Source organism: Mustela putorius, unplaced genomic scaffold (assembly GCF_011764305.1).
Source record: "Mustela putorius furo isolate JIRA1106 unplaced genomic scaffold, ASM1176430v1.1 tig00000592_pilon_pilon_pilon, whole genome shotgun sequence".
In the NCBI taxonomy this organism is placed as follows: domain Eukaryota; kingdom Metazoa; phylum Chordata; class Mammalia; order Carnivora; family Mustelidae; genus Mustela; species Mustela putorius.
This window is the reverse complement of record NW_025421426.1, coordinates 10446550-10471482: the sequence shown is the minus strand read 5'-3', so window position 1 is coordinate 10471482 and position 24933 is coordinate 10446550. Positions and strand designations below refer to the sequence as shown.

Sequence of the window (24933 nt, the reverse complement as noted above, 5' to 3'; positions counted from 1 at the left end):
ATATGGTGGAACCCTGAGCCAAGGAGGTCAGAGAACAGACTCCCTCCACCTCCCGCCGCCGCCACCACCACCATCTCAGGTTCATGGCTGCCCGGCAGCCAGGTCCCAAACCCAGTGTGCTCCCAGGGCACCATGCAAGACAATTGGGGTAACCCATCAGAGGCTGACCCAAGCCTGGTCTTGGGAACCTCTGCCAGCTGCTCAGGTCCTCCTTGAAGGTAAGAAGAAAGCTTTACTCTGGCACGTGGCAGCTTTTCTTGGTTGAATAAATGATTGAATGATTGAACCCACTAGAGGCAGGCTCTGGGGACCTCATGTGGTCCCTTTGGCAGACCCCTTGCGTCTCCCAGGCTATACACCCCAAAATCCAGGGTTTTCTTTTCCCGTATCCTCAGAGCCATCCCCCACGGCTCACCGCGGATAATGCCTCCCTCCCTATGTGCCAGCCCCAGGCTAATGGTTGCTTCTATATTGGGGTGCTGCAAAGCTTTGATCCCCACTCTTAAGGGGCTTCTGGCCTAGTGGGAGAGACCAGACCAAAGAAGCAGGCAGCCCACTCTGAAACCCAGCCTGTCTCTAAGTGTGTGATTTTTGGATAGCTGTGAATCCTCTCAACCTGATTCCTTGGTTTTAAACAAGGAAAATAATACCTGCTTTGCTGGGTTGTTTTCAGGATGAAATGAGATATTTTATGGTATTTATTTAGTGCTGGGTATATTCATTCATTCCCCATATATTTGTTGAGTGCCTGCTGTGTGCATCAGGGAGAGGAGACCGGGTCCTTCCTTTTACGGTGGTTCCATCCTAGCCAGCATTTAATAAATGGGCTGTTACATGGGCTGTGTTTTTAGCCTGTGCCATACCGTTTCATTACTATTGCCTTATAAAATGTTTTAGACACCTGGCTAAACTAAGTCCCCCTCCATTTCTAGTCATTGTTTCTTAAAGAACATATAAATTATGTATGGCTTTTTAAAAGGTTTTACTTTTCTCCAAGGAATAAATGGCCATGGGGACACATCAAATAGCACCCAGGAGTTTTTGTTGAAAGCTCCGCACCCTGTCCCATTCCTTGTCTCGTTTCTGATGCCAGCCTGTTACAGATGCTGGAGGGGGAGGCAGTTTGGAGATGACCAGAACACAGTTCTAGCCTCCATGCTGCTCCCACTCTGAGGCAGAAGATAGATGTGGAGACAATCTATGTTGTAAGAAGGACAGCCAGAGGAGGTGAGAGCCTGGCAGGCCTCCTGGAGGAGGTGGTTTCTGAGCAGAGCCTTAAAGCATAGCTCCAGGCAGTGTGCTGGATGACCCTTGCATTGGGGGCCAGTGCCTAGACTCTGGGCATGGTGCGACCTTTTCTTTTGTTAATACGACAGTCACTGAAGGACTCTGCCCATCCCTGTGCTGGCAAGGCATTTGGGTATACCCATTAACCCTGCTGCCTTGATGGGAAGACTGGCCTAGTAAAAGATAATGTGAATAGTATCATGCTTCATTCATTCATTCAGCCAACAAGCAATTATTGATTATCTGCTTTGTGCCAGCCACTATTCTAGGTGTTTGGGAGGCAGAGAGCCCAAGACTCCTGACCGTCAGGAGCCTCCGTTTTGATAGGAGAAATCCACCACAAGCACTGAACATGGTAAAATAAGTAAATGATGTGGAATGCTAGAAGGTAAAAGGGTCTATGGACCAAAGAACAAGGTAGAGCAGGGCATGGGAACCCGGAAGGGTTGGGGGGTGGCCCGCAGAGGTAGCAGGGCTGGGCGCTGAGCCTCTGTGCCTGAAGAGCGCCCAGGTGCCCTGGCATCTTGTGCATAATCATGGCAGGGTGGGTTTTCACGGCCTCCGCGAGGGTGCTTGGCGATGCCTATCAGAATCTCACTCACACACATGCCTGAAACCAGCGACTCTACAGACTAACCCTACAGATAAACTCACACCCTGGCAAAATGATGAATGTACAAAAATATTCACGAGAACTGTGCTGGAATAGGGAAAGCCTAGAAACAGCTCGATTGCCCGTGAGCTTAGCTAGTTGAATATATCTGTTACATCCATTCCGTGGAATACCAGGTACCGGGAGACAGAATCACGTTCTGATATAAAACACTTCCCAAGACATGTTGCTAGGAGAAAAATGAGGTGCAAACCAGGGTGTAGAGTATGTTGTCATTTATGTGAAAGAAACGACCATCAAATGTATACATGTGGATCAGTTCCGAAAGGATGCAAAGGAAGCCGTAGACTCAGGGGTCGCCTCTGGAGAGGAGCAAGGGGTGGCGGGAGGTGGGTGGGAAGGAGAATTTTCACGCTGTTGCTTTTCATGCGTTGGAAATTTTGAACCCTGTGCATATCACCTAATTAAAAAATTACATTTTCAATTAAAATAAAATGTCCAGCTGCCATCAGGGCCCCACCCAGATCCCTTTACTAGCCTCTGCAGCCAGCTTCCATCTGTCAGGAGCTCTGGCTGCAAATGGCTCACAGCTGGCACGGTTCTCTGGGGAACTGTCCCTGGCCAAACGGGGGCTGCCCTGCTCAGAAGGTTATGCCTCCCCTTGCTCCCTAAGGGCAGCCTGCAGCCAGTGACTGACGGAACTCCATGGGGCGATTCATGCTCCTCATGGGACCAGGCTGCTGCAGGTCTCCAGCTGAGATCATCTTTGCTGAACGACTTCCACTGCCCTGTCCTGCTTTCCTCCCTCCCTTACAGAATTTCCCGAAGAGCACTTCCCAAAAACTCACATGCATTTGAATCCTGGTCCCATGCTCTGCATTTAGGGAACCTGATCCAAGACACCTGTCTCAAGGGAAGGTAACTTACTGGAAATGAGCTAAGTGCTCTCCATGTTTTGGTACAATACCCCGTGGAGAGGGGACCACTATCATTATCCTCATTCTACAGATGAGGAGCCTCAGAAATTCAGACACCAGCTCAAGAATGCACATCGTGGAAAAAAAGCCAGCGAACCCAGAGCCCATACTTCCCCCATGACGCCTGCTTCCTACTGCAGGAAGATCTCCCTGCATCCAGACTTGGCAGCTTATCAGAACACAGGATTGTAGTTTCTGTGCATGGTTTCTACCACAGCCCTCACTGCCTGTGGCCAGAGGTGGCCTAAGGGGAAAATTTGGAGGTGGCAGGAGGCCCAAGCTTCTTAGGATGGTAAGACCTGGAGGGCATGTCTGGGGCAGGACTCTGAAGATCTCAGCCTCCCTCCATCATGTGGAATCCTAGCTCCAGTTGATAGTCTGATGTCCTTTTGGCCAAGAGAGAGATTTGCATACTTCCAGGGATGGGGAGCCTCAGTATCTGACAAGGGCCATCTCTCGCATCTCTGGACAAGGCATTAAGGGCAGAAAGGTTTTCCTCTCTTCATTCTGTGATGAATGGTGCCAATCCAAGCCCACGGGGGCCACAGAACAGGGGCTGCTCTTTTCACCCTAGAGAGAATTCTGCTGAAATGGGGTTTGGGCATCATGGCCTTGAGCTTGGCTTCCCCAGGCCCCACAGACCTTTCCCCTCCGTGCATTCAGTCTCCTGACCTCCTTGGATGTCTCCTGGGGCTTTCTGGAAAATATCGTATTCAGACCGACTTCTCTTTCTTTCTCTGTTCTAGTTTGATGGTGACAGTGCCTACGTGGGGATGAGTGACGGGAACCCAGAGCTGCTATCGACCAGCCAGGTGGGTGCACCATCCTCCCTGTGTGGGGGTCCAGCCTGGAGCTGGCCAGAGCTGAGCGGCTGCAAGGTGGGCCCGGGGTGGGGCAGAGCAGTGCGGCAGGGCCACCACTGTCCTGTCTCACAAGGATCAAGAACACCAAGTATCCCTTTAAGAGTGACGAATCCAACAGGGACCACGGTGTTTTCAGTAAATCACCTACCTGGCTATGGTTGGCTTAAAATGGGCACCATTGAAAACTTGGCGAAACTGCACATGTATTGTCCACATTTCCCATGGACAGAGGAGAAATTTTCAGCAGCAGCGAGTAGAGATGTCACATGCTCCCTGGTACGCTCTGCCCCTTGCCACCACAGAGCACCCACGGGATCGACGCTGGCAGGGAGGCACACATGGCCATGCGAAGGCACACGGAGTTCTCCGGCCCACCTAGCGTTGTGTGGTCCCACTGGGGAGTATTGTGGATGTGACATACGGGGGGGAGAGCAGAGGCTTCCTGTGTGGTCCTCCCTGGGAAGGAGACAGAGTCATCCCTCTGCAGGGCTATCCTGGTCCCTAGCCCTCTGCGAGTTCCAGATGCCAGCTAGAATCTGAGTTTCCACTGAGAGCCTGGTCTCCAAAAGTTGTTTTCTTTCAGTTGGTAGCACCCTTACTGCGGGCTGGGGTGCCGGGGAGGGTCCTCACTGCACGCTGTGGAATTTGGAGGACGGTTCGTTAAGGCAGTGGTGCCGACAGGGTGGCAGCACCTCAGGGTGCAGAGAAACTTGGGGAGCTGGACGAGCCCGTCCCTGGAGCTGACCTCCATCCTCTGTCTGTGCAGTCGTGATGGTTGTGGCAGTCCAAGTCGGGTGGCTGGGCCCCCATTTTCCAGCTGGGGAATCAGAATGCTATGAATTCACACACATTTATGTGTGCCCTCCTGTGAGACAACCCCAGTGGTGGACCTAGATGAGTAAGGCATGGGCCTGTGGCTTTTAGGGTGCACTGCCAGTGAGGGAGGATCCCGTACTCAGTGCGGGGGAGTGAACTCTGCCGTGGGGCACTGCACCTCCCTCCCCCGCTGCTGCAGGGGTGCTTGTGCTGGGGCCGCCATCCCGTCCATGCCCCTTGGCTGGCCTGTGACCGTGTGAGCATCACAATGCTGGGGCAAGCCTGCCTTTATATGGCACTGACTCGTGCCGGCCTGAAAGACACTCTGGTGGGCAAGACTCCAGCTCCTGGAAATGCTCATTTTGGAAGAAGCCCCTGAAGTCATTTAATTGTCCGTAATCAGCTTGGACATGGGGGGGTCTCGAAAGACCAGAGCTTCCCCGCTCCCGAGCATCTCATCTGAGCCCTTTCGCTGCGTTTAAAGTGCATTTTGTTAGCGGGCTGAGCCTGGCTCTCAGAACTCTGGCAGGTGGAATCGGCATGGCTAAAACCCTGATGGACAGTGTGGCCACCATCCTCCCGTGGGAAGGGAGGGTGGGGCTCGGGGTGCTCCCCGTGGGCCCACAGTCCTTTACAGAAGAGATGCAGGGCAAAACGTTCCCACAGGCTGCTCGCAGGAGCGCCCTTGCCCGCCACCCAGCGCGTCATCACTGCCGCAAAGCCTTTTCCTCAGTGGCTACTTCAGCTGAACTTCACCAGTCCTGAGAAGTAGTAGGTTGTCATTAATCCCATTTTATAGACGAGGAAGCTGAGGCTGGAGGATGTTGAGTGGCTCATTCAGGGAGGGGACAGCTGGGGCTCAGAGCTCCACATATTACTTTGCTCCATTCCTGCCTCAAGCCTGCCACCAACTTCCTTCAGCCAAGTGTCCCTTTGTCAGAGAGCTGTTCATGACCCTGAAATCCAAATCAGGTCCCCTCCCCTTGATTCTCTCTCATACACTGTGTCTTTTTAATCCGTGGCATCTGTTACTGCTTATCTGTGTGACGACTTGGCTGGCATCTGATTTCCACACTAGCCTGTGACTTCCATGAGAGCAGGATCTGGACCCTCATTCACTGTTGTAGCTTCCAGTGTGTTACAAAGCCTGACATGTAAAAGGCACTCGGGAACGACTTATGTGATGGGTCTTGTGGCCCCTTCTCTTTTCTGGACTTCAGTTTCCCTGGCAGTGAAATGAGGCAGTTGGATTCCTCCACGGGAATCCAAGTCTCTTGTGCTGTCACTTGGAGTCTCCCTAACTTAGCGCTTCATAGAGAAAACATCAGGGTTCCCTGTGATTGACCAGCCACCTGGCGGCAGGAGCCAGCCTTGATGGGAGCAGATTTAGCAATTGCAATCTAGACTTCCTACAGGGTGCCAGTTGGCTTTCGTTGCATATGAAGCATGTCAAGGGGCTCCTGGGTTGATCAGTCAGTTGGGCATTGGATTGCTGATTTGGGCTTGCGTCATGATCTCAGAGTCCTGAGATTGAGCCCTGCATTGGGCTCTGTACCCAGCACAGAGTCTGCTTGAGATTCTGTCTCTCCCTCTCCCTCTGCCCCTGCTCTGCTCATGCTTGCTCTCTCTCTCTCTCTCTCAAATAAATAAATAAACAAAATAAATAAAATCTTAAAGAAAAAACCCTAAGCAAGTCAAAACTTAACATCTTAAAACAACAAATATTTACATAGTTCAAAATTCCATGGGTTGGTGGTTTGGTTGGCTTAAGCTGGGTGGCTCTTCTGGCCGCAGCTAGGACCCCTGTAAGCGGCCACTGTAAGCTGCCGGGTCAGCTGTGGGATGGTTGGCATGGGGACTCACTTCTCTTCCAGACAGTCTCTTGTCCCCCAGCAGGCTAGCCTGAGGGGTGGTTCATGTGGTAGGAGTGGGTTCCCAGAGCAGCAAGGACAACAGTTGCAAGACCTGTTGAGGTCTAAGCTTAGAACTGGCACATGAGTACTCCCAGCACATTCTGTCACTCAAAGCAAGTCAGAGAGCCAGTGTAGACTCAAGCATGGGGAAGTAGACCCCACCTGTTGATATGAGGAACTGCCAGGTATTGTGGTCTTTTAACAAACCCATGGGAACACGGGATGTTGTTCATGCTGATTTTACTGAAGAATAACAGACTCATCCAGGTCATACAGCCCCTAGTGGCTTGGGGGGCTCCAGGATCCCTACTTCTTAGTATTTTCTTCCAGTCTTTTCCCTGAAGTACTTGTCTAAACCCCTCCCGGCCCCCCTCAATGTGTATCAAGTGGATACACACATGAACGCCCTGTCATGTTGTGCTCCCCCACCAACTGCAGGGATTGTATCGTTCAAGTTCCTGGGGGGCTGACATAAACATCCAGGCAAAATGACGGTCTCCTCACCAACAGAGGATTCAGAGTACAAACACGCTATATGTTTTTTTTTTTTTTTTTTTTTTTTTAAGTAGGCTCCTTGCCCAGCCTGGAGCCCAACGTAGGGCTTGAACCTACTATCCTGAAATCAAGACCTGAGCTGAAATCAAGAGTCAGATGCTTAACTGAGCCCCCCAGACAGCCTCAGAGTACAAAGAGTCTAAGTGGCATAAAATGCATTGAGCAAATGTTTATTGGGTACCTATTATGTGCAAGGCTCTTGATGTAAGCAGGAAGCCATTTCTGGAAGATGTGCTTCTAGAACATACCATTTCATTGTATTAAGAACCTGCTCTTTAATGTAACCTTCTCTTGAAACCCCATCTTTTTTATCTAGAAATGGCAGTAGAGACACAGTTCCCTATGGGATCTGTAACAGCCAACTGCACCCCCTGTTAACTTTCAAACCAGCTCTATGGGCTTGCAGTTTCTTTTGCAAATGCATACTTTATTGTTTGGTTTTTACAAGTTTCCACAAAATTCCTGCCTGGTTGCCTTAGCTTTCACACAGTATCCCCTTTCCCCCCTCCCTGGACCCTGTGTTTCCTTTTGTACCAGACTCCTCTGGGTGGTCTGAGACCGAGATGCAATTCTCAGGCATGGCTTCTGGCCCATCGGCAGCTTCTGGGAGATGGGGGGCCTTGTAGAGATAAGCTCCCTCTGCCCCCGGTTGAGAACAGATCCTCGCTAGGAGTCACAAGGACGATATTTCCCAGTTATGTGACCCTGGGAAGAGTCTCCTTCTTGCGGGGATGAGGCTGAAGAGGAAAGGAACAAGGCTGTGGGCTCAGCAGACTTGGATTCAAATCAGCTCTTGCATATCCCAGCCAGATGCCCTCTATAACCCTGAGCAAGGGGTGGCAATGTTCCGTCAGTTGGGAGAAGTAACGTTTGCCGCCCAGAGTATTTTAAGTACCTGAGAGGAGTGGTGTGGATTCCCATCACCAGGCCGGGACACCCGTTCTCCAGCTGCTGTGAGTGCCGGCTGCTAACTATTCACAGCTGCCCCTTCTCTGGAGGATTAGCCTCTGCCAAATGAGAACCCTGAATGGGGAGGAGTGTGGGGGATGGTCTAGAAGGCCAGGTGGGCGTCTGGTCTCAAGCCAGGAGCAATTCTGCAGATCCCCGCGGAGCTCCGGCTGACATGGCTTCCCTGCTCAGCTCCTTCCCCTGCCCTGTCCTGATGCCCTCCCTTCCCTTTGGAGTCACTTCTCAAGGGGAATGTCAGTGTCATAGGAACCCCAATCTCAGGCTCTACTTCAAGAGAATGTAACCTAAGATACTGTATGAACTTCCAGCATTCCATAAAACTAGCTGGGACTTATTTCCATGTTTTTCTTGTCCTAAATAATGCTTTGGTTACACAGATGACTCTCTTGTCACCTCTTGTGCTCATTTATAACTTTGTGCCTTTGCATGCACTGTTTCTTCTGATAGGAATTCCTAACCATTTTCACCCAACAAATGCCATTTGTCCCTTCAGGGGCACTGCGGATGTCAGCTCCTTAGTCTACCCTTCCTGGATGTAGGTAGAATGTCCTGCTCTCATAGTTGTAAATATGGCTTCCGCTAAAGATTTCTGACTTTATCCTAAGAATTATTGAAAGGGTGTGTGTGTGTGTGTGTGTGTGTGTGTGAGAGAGAGAGAGAGAGAGAGAGAGGGAAAGAGGGAGGGAGAAAGCCGGCACATGACTATTTCCAACACATTCTATTAGTCACAGCAAGTCACTGGGCTTTGTTAGTGAGAAAGAGATTGAGATTGAATAACATGATCAAATAGTACAGCTTTAAAAGCTCTTAATGGCAAGAGCAGATACAGGTGGGCCACATGGGAGGGTAAGTGAAGAATGGTATATCCTCTACTGTGGTAGAGGCAGAGGAGAAGGAAAGAAGTGGTTGGATCTAAGATATGTTTTGAAAATAAAGTTAGTAGGTCTTGCCAATGGATAGATCTTGGGTGAAAGAGAAATGAAGGAGTCAAGGTTGACTCTGAGGCTTCCCGCATAGCCCTTTCTCCAGCATGGTGGTATCCGTTTTCTAAGCTGGGAAAGGCCTGGGGAAGTGCAGATTTGATGAGGTTAGACTTGGACATGTTACATTTGAGATGCTCATACAAGTGGAGATGATCAAGTAGGGAGATGGCTAGAACTCCTTGGGGAAGTCAACTTGGAAGTTCTTCGCCCATGCTATTAAAACCCTGTGAGGAGGAAATTTGCAAAGACAGAGAGAGAGAAGAGTGAGGAGAAGACCAAGGAGCTTAAATGTTGAGCTCCAATATCTCAAAGCAAAGTGTAGGAGAAGACCTTGAAATAGGTTGAGAAGCAGTGACCAGAGAAGTAAGAGGAGAACACGGAGTCTTAGATGGAGGTAAGGGATTTTGGGGAAAATGATCCTGGGTCCACAGCTTCTTCCCTTTCAAAAGATAACTTTTATACAAATCAGAGATTTGTATGTACTCATGGCACAAAGGCAGCAGAAAAAACTTTAAGGTATACTTTACAGCTTTACAGTGGAAAAGATATTTCTATGACTCCAAGTCTTAGAAGAAAAGGCTTAAAAATTTGACCACAAATAAAAAAGAAAAACAACTTTTGTATGGCTAAAACAGCATAAGTAAAGTCAAAAGACAAATGAAAAATTGTGCCAAATTATTTTCAACTCACAATATAGTCAAAGGATTAATCTCCCAAATATATAAAGAGTTCCCAGAGTATACCTGCCTGGCAAATCCTCACCAGAGGATTTAAATGTAAATTCTCACTGGAGACGTAAATGTGAGACAGGAATCCATCAAAATCCTAGAGGAACACAGGTGGCAACCTCTTTGACCTCAGCTGCAGTAGCTTCTTCCTGGACACATCACCAAAGGCAAGAGAAGCAAGAACAAAAATGAACTATTGGGATTTCATCAAGATAAAAAGCTTTTGCACAGCAGAGGAAACAGCCAACAAAACCAAAAGACAACCGGCAGAATGGGGGAAGATATTTGCAAATGACATGTCAGACAAAGAAGAGCTCATATCCCTGATCTATAAAGAACTTACCAACTCAACACCCAAAGAACAAATAATCCAATCAGGAAATGGGCAGATGATATGACCTGACCTTTCTGCAAAGAAGACATCCAAATGACCAACAGGTACACAAAAAAGTGTTCAACATCACTTGGCATCAGGGAAATACAGATCAAAACCACAGTGAGATACCACCTTACAGCAGTCAGAATGACTAAAATTAACAAGTCTGGAAATGACAGATGTTGGCGAAGATGCGGAGAAAGAGGAACCCTTCTACACAGTTGGTGGAAATGCAAGCTGGTGCAGCCACTCTGGAAAACAGTATGGAGGTTCTTCAAAAAGTAGACAGTAGAGCTACCCTACGACCCAGCAATTGCAGTACTGGGTATTTACCCCAAAGATACAAATGTAGTGATCTGAAGGGACACGTGCACCCCAATGTTTATAGCAGCAATGTCCACAATAGCCAAACTATGAAAAGAGCCCAGATGTCCATCAACCAATGAACAGATAAAGAAGATATGGTGTATATACATACAACAGAATATTATGCAGCCATCAAAAAAATGAATTCTTGCCATTTGCAACCATGTGGATGGAACTAGAGGGTATTATGCTAAGTGAAATAAGTCAACCAGAGAAAGACAATTATATGATCTCCCCGATAACGTGGAATTTGAGAAACAAGGCAGACGTTCATGGAGGAAGAGAGGAAAAAATGAAACGGGATGAACTCAGAGAGGGAGACAGACCATAAGAAACTCTCAGTCTCGGGAAACAAACTGAGGGTTTCTAGAGTGTAGGGGAGTGCCAGGGATGAGGTGGTTGGGTGATAGACATTGGGGAGGGTATGTGCTATGATGAGTGCTGTGAGTTGTGTAAGACTGATGAATTACACACTTGTACCCCTGACACGGATAACTCATTATATGTTAATACATTTTTTTTTTTAAAGTTCCCAGAAATCAATTCAAAACCCTGGTAGAAAAACATGTGGGAGATATGAATCAATAAGGTTTCAGTACAGGAAATGCAAATGGATTGTAAGTTTTTGAAAAGATGCAAAAAGATGCAAAAAGAAACAAAACTACCATTTCTCACCTCTTAGACTGACAAAAATGCAAAGGTTTGACAATTGACTCTGTTAGAGTCCCTGTGGGGAAAGAGGCACTTTCATACAGTGCTTGAAGGGAGAGTAAATTGCTGTAACTCTATGGAGAGCAAGCTGGCAACATCTATCAAAATTACAAATGCATTGACCTTTAACCCAGCAATTTCCCTTTTGGAAGCATACCCAACAGATACATTTGCTTGCCTGAGAAATGGTGTCTTCAAGATTACTGGTCTTGGTATTGGCATAATGACGAAGAATTGGCAACAGCCCAAATATGTAACAATGTGGGACTAGTTAAATACATTATGTACATTTATCAAGTGGACTATTTGGGGCTCTAAAGAAAAATGAAGAAACTGGAAAGATAGGGAAGTTCTTTAGATACGCTGTTTATTGAAAAAGGCAGGGTGATTAACAAATAATAGTAGGTTACCATTTGTGAAAAAAGGTGGTGAGACTTTCTTTCTAGGTGCTTGTGTTTGATGAAAGCAACTCTGGAGGGATATATGGGAAATACTAATAGTGGCTTTGTATGTTGTGTGTGTGCATGTTTATGTGTATGTGTGTATTGTATGTGTGTGTTATGGAAACTGCGCACATGGACAGGCATGGAAAAGAGAATTTCCTTCATAGATCCCCAGGGATACCTGGTCCATTTTTCTTACCATTGGATCAGGCACACTCCTAGGCTGCGTGGAGGGTACAAGCAGGAACCCTGAAGGCCAGAGCTGGTCAGAGTCACAGGTGCAGTTCCCAGGCACCGTCCTCATGCCTTGAGGGTACAGCGTCCTTCCAGCCAGGGACCGTGTAGGATGCCTGGAGTGGGGAAAAGCCCAGAGCTCTGAGTTCCAGGTTCCATCTGCTCCATTTCCTTCACCTGGGTTGGTATCTATCCCAGCCTAGTCCTCAGGTGAATTATGAGGGCAGATGGTCTGTTGGATTTTCCCAGCCCAGATACTAGTACCGATGATGCTGATAATAGGGACATGTGCAGTGCACTTCCTTGGGCTCAGACACTAGAGCTAAATGTTTCCCATGAACTGTGTCCAGTAAGTACTGCTGCTATCCCATCTTACAGACGAGAAAACTGCAGAGCAGACAGAGAGAGACGGGTGGTTGAGTCGTTACGAAACGATGCACTGGGAATAAATGTACAAACAGTAAATGCATCGGGAGGCAGGAGGCCCTCCTGTCCTTGCTGCAGTAGAAGATTCTGGGCTTAGTAACTCTGGCCTCTGAGTCTGTGTACATCATAAAGGGTAGGGACGACACGGCTTTTATTGCTTTAATTAAAACCTGGGTGAAGAGCTCGCGATTCATATTAAAATGAAATTGTGTTTCGCTGGCTGTGGTGCCGAGAAGGGAATGGCAGTGATTACTGCTAAGATTACAAACAATCAAAGAGAAAAGGCCTTTTGCAAGCATTTCCTATTAAAGCCACAAACATCACACTTTAAAAATAATTATGGTTGTGTTATCCGAACATGATTCATGAATTCTGAATAAATATGAGGGGGTCTTGAAGGAAACAGTTTCAAGACCATAGATTTTGTTCAAATCTGATGAAATTTAATATCATTTCGCAGCTGGAGAATAAAATGCAAGGAGGGAAAAAAAAAAACCCCATCCTCTGTGTATGGAGAGAATTGAGTATATGTCAGACGGAAGTAATGAGCTTTCCCTCATCAGTCCTACACACGTGCTTAGAAAAATGGACGAGCCACTCTTGTTTTCATTGAGAGAAAACTGCTGAGAAAGAGTTGGTTCTTACACCTCACAGAGCTTCATTTTGCATTCCAGGGGCTAAAAATATATTCACTTTAAAGCTCTATGTTCTTGGCTGTGAGATGTCTAAATGTTCCAGGATGCAGGCATGGAGGTGTCAGGGGAGGGATGTGGGGGAGGGGCACCGTGGTCTGCGTTTGCTCCACCTCCCCCGTAGTAAAGGTCTTTTCCATAAATGCAGCACATGTTTACAGCATATAGTTTTGTTTCCTTCCAACTATTATGAGAGAAATTGAATCCCTGGAAACATTCCGTCTCTCTAAATGGGATGGGAACAATGAAGATGATGCAGGAAGTTTATGGGTTGGGGGAGGGAAGGGCGGTGGGTTGGAAATGTAATTGCAAGGATTTTCTTTAAAACAGCACCCTCTCCCACTCTCAGTCACCTTGAACTCAGCGTCTTCAACCGGGCCTGGGTCTTTGCTGGGGAGTGTAGGAGAGCCGTCTGCTTTAGCAACATTTGTTCATTGCCACGTGAAGGCTAGCATCATGGAGTAGAGATGAAGCCAGGTGTGGGACCTCTCAAAAGTGGTGCTGGGTCTTTAGCTTTGGGAGAATTGGGAGCCTGGGTCTTTTCAGCCTCCTTCACCATGTACCTTCACCTTGGGTAGGTCATTTGCCTTCTTCTTCTCTGTGTTTATTGTTTTGTTTTGTTTTTTTTCCTTTTTGCATCTGTAAATGGGGGCTGAATTCAGGTTCGGAGAGACCTTCTAGGTTGTAATCAGTGGCCAAGGAGTTGGTTTCCTCCCCCCACTCCACCCTGGCCTGAGTCTCTAGGAAGGACAGTGGTCTGTCCAACATGCCAGAGACTCACCTCCCCGACATAGCTCAGTTGCCCCAGTGCTGAGGGGGCCTTACGGATGGAGGTCAGTGGCTCTGAGTGAGGTTCCAGCCCACCCCTGGTGACAATAAAGAGATGACAGTTGCTTAACCGACTGTGCCACCCAGGGGCCCCTCCAGTCATGGTCTTTGCGTATCCCGACTGGGTGACCTTGGACAAGTCAGCCAGCTTTCCCCAACCTCGATTTTGTATTTAGAAGTTCCTCAAAGTGATGCAGGGAGAAACAAATAAGATGCATTTATTTCCTAAGTTTTTATTACAGTTCCTGATATATGGCAAATGGCAAAGTTACACGAGGTGTTATTAAAGTATCCATTTTATAGATGAAAAAACCGATTTGCAAGAAAATAAAACAACTTGCCCAAGGTCATCCGTCCAGGATGTGGTGGGCACAAGAGTCAATGAGGCATCAGAAATACCAGCAAGGGGGGGTGGGGAGTCAGTCAGCTATTTTTTTTTTTAAGATTTTATTTATTGGAGAGAGAGAGAATGAGCAGGAGGTAGGGGGAGAGAGAATCTGAAGCAGACTCCTTGCTGTGCACGGAGCCTGACACGGGGCTCAGTCTCACGACCATGAGATCATGACCTGAGCCGAAACCAAGAATCTGATGTTTAACTGCCTGAGCCACCCAGGAGCCCCACCGATCAACTATTTTTTATATGATGCAAATCAAATTGTGTGAAGGGTTGAAATTGAAAAGACGATACTGGAAATACCTTGTTTTTAAAATGTGCGAAGAAACGTTCCCCTTCAAATAACAAAGATAGTAGAAAATGCCTCTTGCCCACTGTGCGCTCGCTGAAGATAACGCGACACCTTCCCGGCTGCCTCCACTAGGCGGACCTCCAGCCCAGTGCTCCCAGGAGCAGCAGGGGCTATCAGGCCTCTTTCAGTCACACTAACGTGAAAAGGCCTTCTTGGGGCCTAGACAGCCCATTTCTCTGTCTCTCAGATACTCCAAGCTCATGGCTCTGGTGGAGAACAGAAGTCCAGGCGTGAGGTGGTCGCCTCTGCTGGGCATGGCATCCTTTGTCCTGCCAGTTCCTGGGAAAGTGTGGAGCACAAGGGACCCAGATGGGAGGGAGCCGCAGGTCTGTGGTCCATGGGACCCCTACATACTTCTGCCTTGTTCTCTCTGTATGACCTTGACCCCATTGCTCACCCTCTCCTGGCTGCACTTTCTACCACTGTCAAATGGGATGATACTACCTTCCTGGCAGTTGAGTAGGTCAAGAAGTGGGTATAGCTTCGTTAAGTATTTTAGTGTAGTTAGACATAGGGGAAGGCTAGGTCCAGATGTCTTATGTCATGTGTTCCCCTGTAGGGGTGTAGACTAGTTGAGAGGACTAGTTAAGTGGATATAAGGTAATCAGCTTGGCCAGGGCTGGTTATGATAGGAGCTTGGTAAAGTTTTTGTTGTTGTTGTTTTTAGAATTTGTAATTTGGAGAAGTAAAGCAAAACAGGGAGGGAACTAGGAGAAGGTTTGGTAGCTCCGTTCTGTGAATGCTTGCTACGTCGGGCTGGGGTGGAATGAATAAGATGAGGTTTGTGCTTCAGGTAAACAGAAACAGAAATCTCACCGCAGGCCAGCACCGCGGGCCCCCGAGATGCACCTGTTTGCCCGATGGCACAGTCTGAACCACTGCCCAGGGCTACTGAGCCATTGGGAGGATGGCTTACAGGAGCCTGGGGGAGCTGGGGTGCATGACCTCGAGGGGAGCTGGGCCAGGCTGGGTGAGGACCGGGAGGTGGGCCGTGTGAATGACTGTTGGCTCTGGAGAGGGGGGAGGAGGGCCTTGTGGCAGTCTGCTTTGTGAGGTGGGCTGGTCTGTTGACCCCTTGAGGAAACCGCAGAGTTCTCTGTAACAGCACAGGCCTTGGAAGCTGATCCGGGCTTCTTCTGGCTGTTAACCGGGCTGGGACGGTCCTCAGGGAGGGCGGCTTGTGGCTAGAGGTGGTGTCTGCGTGATGCCTTCATGTGGGCAGTTCTGAGCTAGCTGCAGGCCTTCATAAACGCTCGCCCGAGACCGCAACACGAGCCGGCTGGCAGAAGGCCTGAGGGGGCATTTTGAATTTATGAAATATCCCCCCCCATGCCACCAAATGTAGAAAACGGAAAGACAGAAATACCCAGTTCGCCAGAATGTCTTCATACGTTGTTGTGTAAATTGGCACAGCCACTTTGGAAAAGCTTTTCTCAGCGTCTAAAGCTCCGTGACCCTGCCACCCAATTCCTGGGTGTTCATTCAACAGAAACGCATTCATCTGTTCACCAAAAGACATGCATAAGAACATTCACAGTGGCCCCTTTCATAAAAGCACAAAACCGGAAGCACAGAACCCAAATGCCCACGCACAGCAGACAGACGAATGATGGCCGGAGAGTCTGGCGCCGTGGGATAGTGCGCAGCAACGAGAAGGGATGATGGACTGATGAATCTCACAGACCCTCGGGTGGGGGGAAGAAGTCAACCCCAGACAGAACATTCTGGACGATTCCATTTACTTCAAGCACATGAACAGGTGAAATGAATCTATGGTGGTAAAAAATCTGACTCGTGTTTGCCCTGGTTGGGGCGTGGGTCATGAGGAGTCGGGAGGGGCTTTGGAGGTGCTCATACGGTTTTCTTCTTTATTTGATGCTATTTCCATACGTCTGTCTGCTTTGTGAGGATTCCTCCTTGAGCTGTATACTTAGGACTTTCTGCTGGTTACCCTATGCTGCAATAAGTTAAAAAAAAAAAAAAAGAATTCAAGGTATTTGCACAGATGTCTTCATATTTAGAGACGTGGCCGGATGGGGAAGGGGACCCATAGCCAGATGTCCTGTGTCGTGCATTCCCCGTAGGGGTGTGGGCAGACTAGCCCTTCATAGTCTGGGCAATTTATTTAACTTGCTGGGAGGGGAAGGACTATTTTCGCCTCATAACGGATGATGAACTGTGAAATTGCTCCAGCCGTGGCTCGCCCCAGGGAAACAGGTGGTACGGGGGCTTCCCCGGATCAGCTCAGCTCCATGGGCCCGACCCTCGCCCCTATTTCTCTATGGACTGAGCCTTAGGAAATGATTGAAAATATGATCCCCTGAAAAAAGAAAGTGTGTGTGCATGTGTGTGTTTCTGTGACGCTGTGTTGTGGTGCCAGGAAGTCTTATTTGTGGAATATTTGAAGATGCGCGTGTGTGCACACGCTTGTCCACAGACACGGTCACACACAAGTACATACGTGCGCATCGCATTCATGTAGACACGCTCGCTGACATGCACCTGTTCACACATTAAACATCACTTTGTGACTCTGAGCAAGCCACATAACCTCCCAGTGCCTCGGTTTCCTCAGTGAAATGGAGGTAATGCTAATATCCAGTTATTGCGGCTGTTGTGAATGACACACACGCACACACACACACACACACATACACACACACACACATACATTAGATTTTTATTTGTATTTATTTGTTTGATCGCTGCCTCCCTCCTGGACTGTTGGTGTCCTGGGAGCAGGGACCAGGCCAGAGGAGGAGCTGAGGGCATGAGGAAAGGAATGAATGAAGGGACAGCTCTCACAGATCTGCGGCACATGTGCTGATGGTTAGACACGTTGACACACACATTTGTGCATGTCTGCAGACACATCTGTTCACATGCGTAGAGGTGCATGGGGATGTGCGCACACACACACCCAGACAGACTTGTCCAGGCCCAGGGCTCAGTGGGTGGCTTTAGCTGTAGTTTTAAGACTCTGAGCTGGAAGTCAGAACACAGGGCTCTGTTGGGGGCTCCAGGTAACTGTGATTTATTATGTGACCTTGGATAAGTCTTTCCACCACTCAGAATCTCAGGGCTCCTAGCTGGGATGTGATAGAATTGGAATTTGAGCCACAGTCTGCCTGGGTCCAAGTCTGTGCTTTTAATGCCTAAGATTTTGCTGTCCACAGGGTGACCCACAGCCCAGTGGCCTCATCTGGAGCTTGTTGGAAATGCAGCATCTCAGGTCCCACCCCTACCTCGTAAATCAGAACCCACATTTTAACCAGTTCTGCAGGTGCTTTGTGGGCACATTATAGGCTGAGAAGCATGGCCTGAGGTGCACTGGCTTCCCCAAGCGTTAAGAGGAATCAGGGAGCCCAGATGCATGCCCGCCCTCAACAGCACCAGAGAGGAGCAATCAGCGGGAGAAGGGGCAGCTGGGAGCTGCTGGTGGGCAAGTCAACATGGGGGCTCAGTGTTCCTCTGAGGGTGCCCAGTCCCTACTACTTATAAAGATGCAGAATCGCATGGTCACTAAGAGTACCAATTCATGAACTCAACTTCTAAATGTAAAAACAACCCATGTTAGTCACCTTATAGTCCCTGAGGGTCAGACACCCAGGTTTGGCTTAGCGGGGTGCTTCCGCTCCAGACCTCTCATGAGGCTGCCATCTGTGTAGTGATCCGAGCTGCAGTCTCATCCAAAGGCCCCACCGAAGGGAGATTTGCTCCCAAGCTCATGAGTGGTTGCGGGGAGTCAGATCTCTTGAGCATGACTTCAGAGGTGGAACCTGGCTCTCTCCCTTCCTAGCTGCATGACTTCCATCGAATTTCACATCACAGTGCTTCTGTTTCTTCCTCTGTGAAATGGATGGAATAATGGCACCTGCCTCGTGGAGTTATTGTAACTCATAGAGCTGCTGCAAAGACTAATAAATTCATATGTGAAAAGTCCAAAGAACAGGGATACATTTAGCACGTTGTAAACACTATACAAATCCTTGCTATTATTATTATTTGAACAAAAGTACAGAGAAGCAGGACTACACAACCTTGCCTTCCAGAGGTCACTCAGTAAGCCTTAGGGAAATGGATGAGCTCTGGGTTCAGTTTCCTATTGGGGCTTTGGGGCATATTAACAGGAGCATGAGGTCCAGGCTATAGGAGGAGGCTTTGCTCCATTCTTCCCAGAGTAAACTTAGAATGCCAGGCCTATTCCTTGGTTCTACCACCTGGAAGGCACAAGGGTGTTGTGGTAATCCTGAGCATGAGCAGATGTCACCTGAGGGCACAGTGGCCCAAGCAGAGTGTCTAGCACATCCAGGGGCCTGGTGATATCAGGGGTCTGGATCACTGTGCCAGGTGTCAGGTGATGTTGCAGGATCTGGTCCAGGAGGTGTCATGAACCAGACAGGTGCTGGGACCCTACTCTGAAGGCAGTAGGCCTCGGAAGGGTCTGAGCTGGGCAGTGTCCCTGGAGCAGCATGAACTGGGGGACTTGCCTGCTTAGCTGTATTGTCACAGGACCTCAGAGAACTCACAAAGGCCAGTCTCTGAGGACTTGGGCGCATTCATACCCAGGCAGCTGGCTTGGCACATTTTTAGATGATGGCACTTCTACAGTTTTTAAAAGGTGGAGATAGAAAAAAAGACTGACTGCAAATAGATTTCTTTTTTTCCCCAGAAGCTATTTTAACACGGAAACAACTGGAGAGCCTACTCATCATTTTAAAATGCTTTTAAATTAGTACTGCCTCATGTCCGCCTGTGTACCTGCAAACTAGTGGCACATACATGGATTAAATTTGGGTTTAAAAATCCCTTGGTCCAACTCCCTCTTTTCACGTGGTGTTGCTTGGGGCTAAAATGGGGGCAGTGACTTTACCAAGGTCACACAGTCTATCTGGGGCAGAGCTGGGACTCTGGCACCTTCGTAGGCAGATGATTCCAAGGTGAGAACAGAGAACCAGGAGACCCTCAGGGGTGAGGTGAGAATTATTTCATTCTGGGAAGCGTTTCTAAGGGGAAGCCCACTTCAGGCGTTTGCTGATTTCTTCGAGTTTACAGGGAAGGTGGTGAAGAGCCCAGCCCTGCATATGTAACAGCAGATCATCAGTGAATTCATTCATGCGTTCATTCATTCAGAAAAATATTTACTGAGTAGCTACCTTGTATCAGGCAACGTTCTAGGTGCTAGAAATACTGCCTTGAGCGCAGCAGTCCAGTCCCCGGATTCTCATTCATTCATGCATTGTTTCATTCAGCCAGTGTTTATTGAGGGCCTTCTGTGGGCAAGGCACTCTTTTTGGTCTTGGGCTAATCGGTGACCAAACAGCAGAATTTATATTCCGGTGAAGGGAATAGGCAATTTTTTTTTTTTTTTTTTTTTTAAGTCGCAGATATTGTGTGTTAGATGGAAGAAGTTTGGGAAGAAAACCCACGTCTAGGACAGGGCTCAGCAAACCATGGCCCATAGGCCACAGCTGGTCCTCCACTGATTGTTTATAAATAAAGTTTTATTGGGACACAGCTGTATTTGTTTGTTTAAATGTTGACTGCCGCTACTTCCATGCTACAGCAACAGAACTGAATAGGGACAGAGACTGTATGACCCACCAGCCAAAAAGATTTATTATCTTCACAGAAAAAGTTTGCTGACATCTCCTCTAGGATACCCAAGGGAAGGTGTTGGATATGCGATTGGATCTGTAAGGCAGTTGGATATATGATTACAAGAAACATATTATCAAAATAAACACAACTCTGCCACTTATTGGGAAAGTGGACTTCCTTGCTGTAAAATGGGATGGAACCCAGTCTCAGGCCGGCCCCTCTCCCTGGGGTACTGTGGCCCCAAGTTATCCTCAGCTTGTCTACTTGTTAAGATTGTTTCCTCTTAAAGGAGAAGGGAAGGAGCTCTACCACTCCTGGCTCAGTTTTTCCAGAAACACTACCCAGCCCCCAGGTCCCACCCTGATAACCTGATACCCTGACTGGTTATCAGTCCAGAAAGCTACGTGAACCTTAGAGAATTTCCCAAACTGAAACACACAGGGATAACCATCATGTTTGTTCCCAGGTACAGTATCCACATTTAGCTAACTATATGGCTTCTTCATTTGCATTTTGTTTATATACGGTATGAGCTTTTATTTGTTTATTTATGTATTTTTAAGAAGCATTTTGAGTGGGGGGTGGGGTGGGGAATGATGGCCCAGCAAGAAGGCATAATTGTACTGATTTCCACAAGTGTGGCGATACTCCAGCTCTGATGTACTGCGAGACATGAATCAGAAAGATTCTATTACACATCTCTGGGACGGGTGACACAGGGGTATTATCCAAGATGATTAATTTGACTTGGTCATTATGGACACAGACAAGCCTGACAAAATTGCATTGCATTCCCCACTGAATTCCTAAAATCACTGTACACAGAATCAGTTACAAGGCTGGGTGCCCTGCTCCGGTGGATGGGATCTCAGGTTTGGATAAGGTAACAACTTCCTTGTTCTGAAACCAGAGCCGGGAGACCCTGAATTGAAGGACAGTCTTTTTCGCTGAGATGTTCTCACAGGGTGTGGGTTTCACTTGCGGAAATGGTAAGGTGGTAAGGCGGCTATGTCCTTTACTGTCCAGACCAGGATGAGTTAAACCCTTTTAGAGTTAAAAGGGTATTAAAAATTACCCTAAGACAGAGGCATAAACCAGGACTGTCCTGGGCCAGTGAGGGTTAATGCGTGTGCTGGGAGGGTGCGAATCGTGGTAGAGAATGTGTTCGCTCTGGATAGAGCATCTTGTCTTTGTTCCCGTAAATGCAACCCGAGTTACTCTGGATAAGTCATTTTCATCATCTGCACACCACCTCAGTTTCATCATCTGCACAGTGGAAAAGATACTTAATACTTGTTCTGCTTTACCACCTGACGTCTTTTTCCCCCCTCCCTGGGCATGGAGGAGGGGTCGTGTTGATTTTTCTGTTCCCGTATTTTCACATCTGTTTCCTTGCGTAATTCTCTCAGCTGTCAGGTGGGGTTTTGCAGATAAGTAGACAGTTTGGATAAAGTGCCAGAGGTCCCTTAGCGCGTAAGTGGCAGGACTGGAATTCCCCGAGGTCAGACTAACCCCAAGGCCAATATTCTGTCTGCCGATCAAAAGCAAAACAAAATAAAACAAAAAAACAAAACAAGAAAGAAAGAAAGAAAAAAAACCCCTAGTACTCCCTGATTATGTATTCCAAGAAACGGGAAGCCTTTTTTGCGAAAAACATTGGAAATCCATAAAAGCACCTGGAACCCTGAAGTCCTGTGTCAACACAAGGTCCTGTTGCTGTCCCTCGGGTTTTTTATTCAGCAGCCTGGATTTCTGCAAGAAGGCAGAGGTCCATCCCTTGCTCTTTCCTCCCGGCCTGTGGCCTTGGGCGGCCGTGGGGATGAGCGCAATCTGTCACCTGTGCTTCCACCCCATTTCCTCTGCTGCTGCTGGAGACGCTAGGTCGGGCAGGGTGAGGTGGGGTTCAAGGAGTAGGGTCAGAGCCTCTTGCTGACGGATGTCCTACTATCCGTGTCCCCTGATTTAGCAAATTTCCCCCACACTGGTTCTTTCCCATGAGGCCCCCTGAGCTGGGATCCGGGCCACAGCTCACCTGTTATGGCCTCTCCGCCGCTGGTCCACTGCAGATGGGATTCGTGCTGCCGTGGCCTCCGTACCCTCTTAGGCCACTGTCTTGGCTGGGTCCCTTCCAGATGCCTTCAGCTGGCTGCCTTCCGCAGCTTTCACGTGCTCCCAGGACCGCTTGCGCACCCTTGCCTTGCCAAACCACGTACATGCAGACCGTTCTTCGTCTCTCCCTCATCCTCTCTCTCTCTCTTCTGTTCTCTCAATCGCTCCTGGCCCTGCCAGCTCAGGCAGCTCTAGCTAGCCTCCCATCTCGCCCAGACTTACCCGCGCCAGCGTCCTCCTGAGCCTTTCAACCCTGGACACACGCGCTGGGTCCTCCCGAGAGCTCTTTCTCACTGGGCTTCACCGGGGAGGCAGGGGCCACCTCCTGTCTAGTGCTGCACCCTGAGTCCCAACCAGCTGTGCCACTGGGGCCTTTCTCACTGGGCTGGAAGCGGGGGGGCTCCTCTACTCCTCTAGGTTCCCCTTTCTCTTGTGCAGCGTTGGGGTGGGTGATGGAAGGGGAGTCCAAATGTCCGTCTGAGAACCTTCTGGAAGCATGAACTGGATAAAGTAGGAAACCATCAAGTCGTGAAATTTCTTCCCTAAGAAGATATCGTTCATTTGTACATACTTAACGACATAGTTCTGAGACAGATGAAGCAAAAAATGAACAGATATATGAGAAGAAATGGATCAAATCGCCATCATGGTAGACATTTTTTACCATTCTCATAGACCAAGGATCAATCAGAAAAAGAAAATGAATGTTATTTTAGGATATTTAAACAACAGAACTAAGCTGTAAATAATAAACATGGATGAAAATTAGCTTTATGCTGTATTACAAAGGAATTTGCATTGATTTTCAAAGAATCAATATATTTTTCATTCCCTTTTGGGTATTCTGTCTTTTTTTTCCCCCCTCAGTGGTTTTTGCATTTGTTAGCCTTTTAAAAACACCCAGCTGTTCCTTAAATTTATCTAAAATTCATTATCTGTTTTATTACTCTTTCTTCTACTGACTTTTGGGTTATTTTCTTCCTGTGTCTGGCTTCTTGAGTTGAGTATTGAGTTTAGTATTTTGTTTGCTTGTTTTTCTTCCCTCTAATAAATTCACTTAGGTCAATAGTTACAAATTTTCCATTGTTTACTTATTGCAAGTTTTGTCAGATAGTGTCCTCATTGTCTGTGATTTCAGTTGCGATTGCCTCTTTGACCCAAAAGTTATTTAGAAGACAGCTTTTAAAGTGTCCCAGGCTTTAGAAGCCTCTACTTACCTCCATTTCTTTCCTGCTCCTTCTTCCTCTGACTTCTTTTCTTGTTAAAAACTAGGTTTGTGGATTTAGATAGTTCAGTGTGGGCTGTACCATTTCTTCCTTTTGAGAAATTTGAGATTATCTATGTAGTTAGTACATGGTCATGTTTTTTAAGTGTCCCATGGACATTTGAGAAAAATGCATGTTCTTTAAATAGCGGAAGAGGGTGCCTGGGTGGCTCAGTGGGTTAAGCCGCTGCCTTTGGCTCAGGTCATGATCTCAGGGTTCTGGGATCGAGTCCCTCATCAGGCTTTCCACTCAGCAGGGAGTCTGCTTCCCTCTCTTTCTCTCTGCCTACTTGTGATCTCTGTCAAATAAATAAATAAAAATCTTTTAAAAAATTAAAAAAATCAATAAATAGCGGAAGAAATCAAGAGGGTGAATTGTGTTTTTCAATTCTTCTGCGTTATATATGAATTTGTCAGTTTCTGAAGATAGCTGTTCATGTGTCCTTGTGTTTATGGTTTTGTTGAATCCTCTTCGTGCTTCTAAACAGTCTTTTACATTTTATATTGCTGTGGTTAACCAGTCTACATAAAAGTTTATATCTGTCGTTTGTTCTTTGTGGATTGTTATCGCTTATCAACTGAAGTATTCCTCTTAGATCCTTCGGTGATTTCGCCCTAAATTATACCTCATTTGTTATTAATTTTGCCACTTCTGCTTTTTATTTGCCTTATGTATCAGCTTATTTTTAACCTTCTGTGTCATTTTATTTTGGGCATTCTTATTATAAATGTCATAGGTTGGATTTATGTAGTTTAATCAAAATATTAATCTTTTATCTTTTAATAAAGGGGTTAAAATCATATTTATTGTGATTAGTAACATCTAATTACTACTGTCATCTTATGAAGGTTCTTTATTATCGAGTTTATAGTTCATTCCTATTTTCTTTTCTTCTTTTCAGATTTTTGTTAGGTTGATCCAATTCTATTTTCTTTTCCTTTGTTTTGGCTCCTCCAACAGCGTGGAATTTCTGCTTTCCCTTACAATTATAAACAAAAAGAGCTAATAAATGAATTCAGGAAAGTTTCAGAGTGTAAGATCAACACACAAAAACCAATTGTGTTTCTATATACAATGCAATGAACAATCCCAAAAGGAAACCAAAAAAGCAATTCCATATATAATAGTGTCCAAAAGAAGAAAATATGTAGGAATAAATCTAGCCAAACAAGTGAAAGACTTGAACACTGAAAACTAAAAAACATTGCTGAAAGAAATGAAAAAAGACCTAAATAAATGGGAAAGACATCCTTTGTTCCTGGATTGGAAGTCATAATTTTGGTAAGATTCCAATATCATGCAAGCAAGCTATAAACTGAGTACAATCTCCCTATCAAATCTCTACCAGCCTTTTTGGACAGATATGTAATCGCTTTCAAATATGTATGAAATTGCACAGAGCCCTGAATAGCCACAAAAATCTCACCAAAGA

General features: G+C 47.2%; 1 protein-coding gene across 6 annotated transcripts in view; it reads left to right on the top strand.

Annotated features, from left to right (window-relative positions):
* TOX2 (TOX high mobility group box family member 2) overlaps nt 1-24933 on the top strand; it is a 139047-nt gene that overhangs the window by 57187 nt on the left and 56927 nt on the right. For all 6 annotated transcript variants that reach the window (XM_045082184.1, XM_045082183.1, XM_045082186.1 and 3 more), the window contains one exon: nt 3624-3689. In XM_045082184.1, coding sequence (XP_044938119.1) covers nt 3651-3689 — 39 coding nt within the window. In that variant the 5' untranslated portion in view covers nt 3624-3650. The remainder of the gene's footprint in view (nt 1-3623; nt 3690-24933) is intronic.